At 39.3% G+C, this 8,567-nt stretch overlaps 1 protein-coding gene across 1 annotated transcript; it reads right to left on the bottom strand.

The window, feature by feature from the left end:
• Nucleotides 1-318: 318 nt before the first annotated feature.
• LOC141701467 (uncharacterized) lies at nt 319-651 on the bottom strand. The gene has a single exon (XM_074505111.1). It carries the CDS (start codon nt 649-651, stop codon nt 319-321), a length of 333 nt encoding a protein of 110 aa, XP_074361212.1.
• Between the last annotated feature and the right edge of the window lie 7,916 nt (nt 652-8,567).

Genomic DNA, 8,567 nt, shown 5'->3' with positions numbered 1-8,567 from the left:
ACTTTTTTATTTGAACTATCTTGGTTTGTAACCTATTGGTCCTTCGGGACTTAAATTGTGATACTTCGGGACTTGCATTCTTTAGATGCTCATACTTAAATAAATTGGTAGTCAAGATGATAAAAACAAACTTGCATAAATAGATAATATCTCTAGAAAATGGGTTCAACCCTTACATAAGATGGTTTCATCGACCTTATTCGTATATCTAATACTAAGTACTAGGAACAGGTTATGAATGTCCTAAACATAATAAACATTCAGGTTTGAAGCGTGCCAAGTGTGGGGCACTTCATCACCGTTCAAGGTTTCTAACTTTTAGGACCCTTGTCCCAATGTCTTCATGACCTTATAAGGTCCTTCCCATGTTGGGGCTAGCTTTCCTCTCTCTCCGACCCCTGACGCCTCAATTTTCCTTAAGACCAGGTCCCCTTGTTGAAAGAACCTTTCCTTGACCCTTCTATTGTAATAGAGGGAGGCTCTTCTTTGATTCTCTGTATTGCGGGCATTAGTTTTATCTCGGACCTCGTCAATGAGATCAAGAACGAGCCTCATGCCTTCTTCATTGATCTCTGGTTCATAAGTTTCGAACCTAGGAGATCCATGGGTGATCTCTAGGGGTACTACAGATTCGTCTTCATAAGCCAACATGAATGGGGTAGCTTCAATTGACACTTTGCAAATGGTACAGTATGCCCATAGTGTAGGCAGTAACTTATTCACCCAAGTGTTTCTCGAGTGTTCGACCCTTTTCTAAAGCGAAGCTCTATGTTGTTATCGTCTCAATACTCTCTGAACTCTGCATTATCAAATTGTCGTCCATTATCCATAGCAAGAATGTGTGGGATCCCAAATTAGCATATCACATTCTCCGAGAAGAATTGGGTAATTTGCTTGGTGGTTATTTTGGCTAGTGCCTTGGCCTCAATCCATTTTTTGAAGTAATCTATGACTACCACAATGAACTTCCTTCGTCCCGATGCTATAGGAAATGGTCCAAGGATATCCATTCCCCATATTGCAAAAGGGGTGGGTGTGTTGATAGATGCAAGCCTCTCTAGGGGCTGTCATACTATCGAAGCATGCCTCTGGCATATGTCGCATTTCTTTACGTAAGCTTTTACATAGGTTAACATCGTTGACCAGTAGAATCCCAGTCGAGTTATCTTGTGAGCGGAGGCCCTGCCCTCAAGTGTTGTCTACAAATCCCTTCATGGGCTTCTTTTAACCGCCTCCTCTACTTCAAGAGGTCTCAAGCACTTCAAGTACGGAATAATAGAGGACCTTTTGTACAGAAGGCCTTCAATCAAAGAATATCTCAACACTCTCACTGAAAACTTACGTGCCTCCTAGGCATCATCGGGGAGTCATTCAGTCTCAAGGTGAGTTTTGATTGGATCTATCCAACAACTTGTCACCCCAGCTGGTGTTATCAAATTTATGACATGTATAGTAGGGGTCTTCAAGACCTGGAAGTAAATACTCCTCGGGTATTTCTTGATTTTTGACGAGGCAAACTTAGATAGGGCATCGGCCGTATTGTTCTCCTCTCTCGAAATATGTTCAGTATATCATTTATCAAATTGAGTAAGAATTCCCTTCATGACTCTCAGGTACTTGGCCATAGTATCATCCTGAGCATCAAACTCTCTGTTGACTTGAGCAACTACAAGTCTTGAGTCTCCAAAGATCTTAAGATTCTTGGCCCTCATGGCTCTAGCCAAGCATAAGCTAGCTATTAACATTTTGTATTCTACTTCACTACTCGTAGCTGGGAAGTCCAACTTCAAATCATACTTTATCATGAACCCTTCAGGGCTTTGCAAAACTCGGCCTGCACCACCGGACTTTATTTGGATGCTCCGTCAAAATGAAGAACCCAAAACTCCTTCAGAGTTGTATCCTCATCTTTCTCTTTCTTTCCTCCATCTGAGGTTACTATCTCTTACCCCCCGATTTCTTGGTCGCTAATGGTGCACTCGACCACGAAATCTACTATGGCATGAGCCTTGATGGCTATCTGAGGCTTGTACTTGACGTCAAATTCTCCTAACTCAATCACCCATTTAATGAGCCTTTCACTGGCCTTCGGTCTATGAAAAATGTTCCTCAAGGGTTGGTCTATCAAGACTTTGATCTTCGGAGCCTAGAGATATAGTCTCAACTTCCTCAAGGCTGTGATGAGGACAAGTGCAAATTTCTTCATGGTAGAGTAATTCAACTCTGCTCTGTGGAGAACCTTTCTTACATAGTATACAGGCTTCTGGAGTTTCTGTTATTCCTTTATCAGGACTGCACTCACGGCTTCTTCAGATACCGCGAGGTACAAATAAAGATGTCCTCTGGACTAGGTTTAGACAATAATGGGGCCTCGGTCATGTACTTCTTCATCTGTTCAAAGGCCTCTTGGCTCTCAGCTATCCATTCAAAATTCTTCACCTTCTTAAGAGTTTTGAAAAGGGAAGGCATTTAGCTTTAGACTTGGAGATGAACCTCCCTAGAGCTGTGATTCTTCTTGTCAGCTTCTGAACGTCCTTGATGGAACGTGGTGTTTGCATGTCCAGGATGGCTTTGATCTTTTTGAGGTTAGCCTCGATTCCCCTCTTCGAGACCATGTGACCAAGAAATTTTCCAGGCCCAACGCCAAAAGCACACTTGGTGGGGTTAAAAAATCATCTTATGGTGCCTCAGCACTTTGAATGCCTATCTGATGTGATTAATATGACCGACCTTGGCTAGGATTTTGACTAACATGTCATCAGCATAGACCTCCATGGTCTTCCCAATTAGATAGGCAAATATTTTATTTACCATCATTTGGTAAGTAACTCCTGCATTCTTATGTCCAAAATCCATAACAAGATAACAAAAGACACCAAAGACAGTTACGAGATATGGTATTATCTTTGTGCATTTTGATCTGATTGTAACCACTGAATCCATCCATGAAGCTTAGCATCTTGTGTCCACCGGTGGCATTGATCAGGGTATCAATCGCTTGTAGGGGGTAGCAGTCCTTAAAATAAGCATCATTCAAGTCAGTGAAGTCGATGCACATCCTCCACTTCCCATTGGCCTTTTTGACCATTACGGGGTTGGCCAACCACCCAGGGAATTGTATTTCCTCAATTAATCCAGCTTCTAGGAGCTTCTCGACCTTCTTTTTAATGGATTCCATCCTGTCAGGGGCATAAGTTCTCTTCTTTTGCTACACGGCCTTCCGAGTTGGATCGATTTTCAACTTATGAGTTATGAGGTTGGGGTCAATCCTAGGAATATCAGCTGTCGTCCAGGCAAACACATCACTATTCTTTTGTAATAAGGTTATCAATTCTCCCTTCAAGGTCTTGTCCAAAGATGCTCTAATATACTTTACCATCTCCGGGTCTAAGGAGTCTAAAGGAATTGGAACTAGGTCCTCTGCTGGCTTCCCTCGAAGTTATTCATTCTCACGGACATCCATGTTTTCTATGAGGAGGATCTGCCCCCTAGTTCCATCGGGCCTAAGTGATGCAACATAACAACTGCGGGCCATATTTTGATCTCCACTTGCCTCACCAACACTGTTCCTAGTTAGGAACTTCAGTACCATGTTGTAGGTTAAGGGCACGGCTTTAAATGTATGGATTCTTGTTCTACCCATGATAGCATTGTAAGTTGAGGCTTCTTTAACAACCTGAAATTTTAACATCTGTCTGGCTTCCCTAGGCTCTTCCGTAATAGTCATGGGAAGTTGAATCGCTCCACTGACCTGGAATTCTACTTGATTGAACTGGTATATAGGTACATCGGATGGATTCAATTGAGAATAATTGTATCCGATCCTTAGAAACGTGTCATGGAAAAGAATTTCCACGGAAGCTCCATTTCCACTAGGACCCTCATGACTGGACAATTTCCAATCATTGGTGTGATAACTAACGGATCATCCTGAGGAAATTTCAAACCTTCGAGGTCTGGGTCACCAAACTCAAGCGTCATCTCTGACTTGATACGTTTAGATGGTTCTCCGATTATACTCACTACCTCTCTCGCATAAGGTTTGCGAGAGTTCCTTGTAGTCCCAACTATTGTAGGACCTTATGAGATCGTGTTAATTATTGGTCCTCGGGGATGTGGGTTACGATCCCTGTCGTTACCTCTTTGATCGTCATCTCTTTGATCATTATCTATTTTTTGGCCTCCAGCCTCTTCACCCTTGGTGAAACGTCCAAATTTTCCTCTTCAGATCAAATACTCAATATCATCCTTGAGTTGCCTACAATCATCAGTATCATGACCAGCATCTTTGTGGTACCTTCAGTATCGACTCTTATCTCTTTTATCGGGGTCTCCCCTTAGTGGCTTCGGCTATTTGAACTCTTTGTCCTTCTCAATTTCCATAAGGATTTGGCTCCTAGGAGCATTCAACCTCGCATATTCAGTGAACCTTGGTGGCTGATTCTTCTTAGAAGAGGAGTCAGAGCTTTTTCCAGTTCGAGGAAACTTGTCCTTGGCATCATACTCTTGATCTGTCTTCCGCTTCTTGTTACCTACAGGCTCATTACTCACCACTGTATTCTTCATACTTTCTTCCACCTTGATATACTTTCCAGCCCTATCTTGAAGCTGCAGCATGCTTTCAGGAGGGGGCTTGGCCAGGGACATCTTAAAGAACTCGTCTCTTGTCCCTTATTGTAGGGCTATCATAGCTACCTTGTCGTCAAGAATTGGGACCTTTAGGGCCTCCTTCATGAATTGGCTCAGGTAGTCTCTAAGGGACTCCTTTGCTCCTTGCACTAGACCTATAAGGGAATCTGAACTCTTCTCGTGTACTCTGCCACTAATGAATTATGTGATGAAATCTTGGCTCAAGTCCTTGAAAGATCCAATCGAGTTCAGGGGTAGACGGTTGTACCACTTTTGAACAATACCCGACAGGGTTTGTGGAAAGGTCTGTTGGGGTTAAACCCAATAGGTAGTATGGGCTTGGTGATAGAAAACATAATTGGATTGAGTAATAATTGTATGGGTAGACAATTATTATCATAATTGAGTTGGGTAATAATTGTATGTGTTGATAGTTATTATTATTATGGGAATGGGGAATAATTGTATGGGTAGACAATTATTATTGTAATCAGATCTGGTATGTCTTGTTGACTAAGTTTGTGATGGCTATATATACATAGTCATGTTATTGTTTCGATGTATGCTTGAGTATTGTTTGACTTAAGTATCTCTTGAGTGAATACCGTTTGGTGAGATTGATTGTATTATTGACAATTGTTTTGATTAATAATACAAGTTGGGACGTGGGTTTTTTCGCGTCATATATTGAGTGTGTGTTTTGCATTGTTTATTTGTTTCTATACTTGTGTGTATTTCACCTAACAATTGGTATCAAGAGCCAAGGTTCATGATGGAGAAGGTTGGGGGATTTGAGATTGAATTGTTTAATGGAAAAACAATTTTACCTTGTGGCGAAGCATGGTAAAAGATCTGTTGCTTCAACGAGGATTATATGCGACTCTCGGAGGGAAGAAGCCTATTGAAGTTGATGATACAAAGTGGGGAGACATGAAGTTACGTGCGTCATCAACGATCCGGTTGGCCCTTGCACCAGAAATCAAGTATGATGTTCTTGAAGAGGACAATCCCAAGAATTTATGGGAGAAGTTAACGAAGACTTATCACTCAAAGTCTTTGGCCAACAAGTTGTTTCTCAAGAAAGATTTGTTCGGGCTCAAGATGGAAGAAGACGGAGATTTAAGAGATCATCTGAATCATTTTAATGGCTTAATCAACCAGCTGAATAATTTGGATAAAAAATTGAAGGATGAGGACAAAGCTATTCTACTACTAGTGTCTCTACCGAAGAAGTATAATACTGTGATGACTTCTTTATTGGTTGGAAAAATGAAGTTAGATTTGGATGAGACTATTGTTGTTCTTATGGAGGCCGAAAGATTGATGAAACAAGAATCGAGTGACATATCTGATGGAAGTGCATTCGTGGTACGTGCGCGTGACACGAAAAAGAAGTATGTTAAGAAACTTAACCCTAATATCAGGTGTTTTCATTGTGAGGAATTGGGTCATATACAATTTATGTGTCCAAAGGCAAGAGAAGACTTGAGAGAGTTAAAGAAAAATCGAGGGGGTAGTGTTTCGCTTGTAGAAGCTGATGAAGATGTTCTTTTGGTTCAAGAAGAGAAGGGATCAAAAGAAGAATGGGTGCTTGACTCAGGATGTTCTCATCACATATATGGTAGGAGGGAGTGGTTCTCGTCCTACAAAAAGTGTGAGGGAAAGATGGTAACTTAACCGAACGGTAAAACGGTAAAGGTTGCTGGCATTGGTGAGGTGACAATGAAACGTCACAATGGTCGTGTTCAGAAGTTAACTCAAGTAAGATATATAGCGAAGTTAAATCGAAATCTAATTTCGTTTGGTAAATTAGTTGATTTGGGATATAATGTTATGATGAAGAACAGTATGTTAAAAGTCACTAAAGGAGATTAAGAGATACTCAAAGGTCGAAAAGATAAGAGAAATCTTTTTGTACTAGAAGGAGGGGTTATTGTTCGAGGGGAGGTATTGGTGAATCGACGTTGATGGCTTGATGGTGATCGTTAATTCGGTTGTGCATGAAATCATATTGGGTTGAAGGGGAGGATTGTTGGGGTTAAACCCAATAGGTAGTATGGGACTCTTAATGATGCAACTGCAAAGAAAATTTTTCCTGATGTGCTGGAATAGTAACGTTGGCATAATGATGCCTACCATAAGAGTGAATTTATCTGAGTTCATGGAAATAGAGTGGTCAAAGTTTCTTGAACCCATCAGATAGAAGAATAAGGCAGAAAAGTGGAGGCAAAGATGGAGTAGATTTGGAAGGAAAAGAAGCAAGGATTATAGAAAAGAAGAGCATATATTAAATGCATCAAATATGGAGGAATGGTGAAGAAATGAATCAGCCGAAGAATGTAAAAAGATAGGAGGGAAAATAGAATCTAGTGAGGAGGTGTAGCTTTTCTCTCTAAAACCATGTGATGCTTGCTTTTTTTAGCTATGTAATCGTATAGTTGGGCCTAGTATACTTCTTTTCTAAGTTATACTAGCAGGTTTAATTTTGGGTTTGTAAAATGTTGAAAAGAGTTTTAAAAGAAGGAAAAAAAATTATCTATGGAATTTAGAAATTCTTGTTTCTAGAACTATAACCTAAAATATCTTGGTATAATTTGGGTCGCAGATGTTATATTTCAATTGTTAAGAACTTTTTGTTATTAAATATGTTGTTTTATATTGAGGTTTCATTGTTATGACCAAATTCTCTGACCCTGAATTTGGGGCATTACATATATAATATAGTGTTATTCCAGTATAAATATTCTTATAATGAAAACTAGAAACTAGTGGTATATTTGTAATTAATTACAACTTACTACCTAAAGTACAACCCGCCCCCACCCTTTCATTTACCCCCCATCTCGCTGTCGCGCCTTCCGCCACCGCTGAGGTAATCACAAGACGCTCCCCCCATCGCTCTTTCTCTTTCTCCCTCTCCCCCCCCCTCCATCTCCACCAACAACCCCCAACCTGCACCTTCGCCCCCTGATGTCGCTGTGAAACAGCCCAATCTCGCCCCTCTGGTCGCTTTAAATAACACATATTATCTTTTTTTATAAACACACTTAAAATATCAATTATTTTATTATTTTTGAATCATTAATACATTTACAAAAATACCAAATAAACTATATATTCTAATTAGTAGTAAATATACACCAAAAATATATTTCTGATCATTAATAAGTCACCAATACACTATCAAAGATATCAATTAAATTGTATATTTTAATCATTAATAAATATACACCCATAAAAATTAATTAAATTATATTCATCAATCATTAATAAGTTATAATCACTATTAAGTTGCACCCAAATAACAATTAAATTTTAGATTTCAATCTTGTTTTTTTAACAAGTCCAACAAATAGTCCTACTAGGTATTAGGTATTTTAATAGCGGTCTCTTAATATTAATATATTTAACCATTCTAATTATCTATTAACAGTTCTAACCTAAAATGCATCTCTAATATCAATTTGGTTCGCCTATTCTTTTCAAACATATTACTTAGGTCATTATAATATAAATTTATTTATATGAGTTACTTCAATTGTAGTGTCCATGAAAATAACTTTTTTGCTTTTTGTAGGCGTTTGTTGCAAATTCTACACTTTGATGGCTGCAACTTACAATATTTAAGCAGATAAATGACTTTCGTCAAATTGGCTTTAACGAATTTAACAATTTTGAGTTATTATTGTCTGATTGATCAAATGGAGGTAGTATGTTGAAGATGATCGGAATACTAAGAACAGGACATAGGAAATGGGCAATCCAAATTCAGACTAGCGAGTTCAAGAACTTCCGGCCAACTCCAACAGCTCCATGACGCCCTCAAATCATCTTGGTTTCAATGTTTCATCAAGCCAAACATGACCAAATCGACTTCATTACTACGATCGTAAAAAAAAGTTATATAACCATGAAAAATTGGCCAAATCGTGATCGAA

Source organism: Apium graveolens, unplaced genomic scaffold (assembly GCF_009905375.1).
Source record: "Apium graveolens cultivar Ventura unplaced genomic scaffold, ASM990537v1 ctg3892, whole genome shotgun sequence".
Classification (NCBI taxonomy): domain Eukaryota; kingdom Viridiplantae; phylum Streptophyta; class Magnoliopsida; order Apiales; family Apiaceae; genus Apium; species Apium graveolens.
This window is presented reverse-complemented; position numbering and strand designations above follow the sequence as displayed.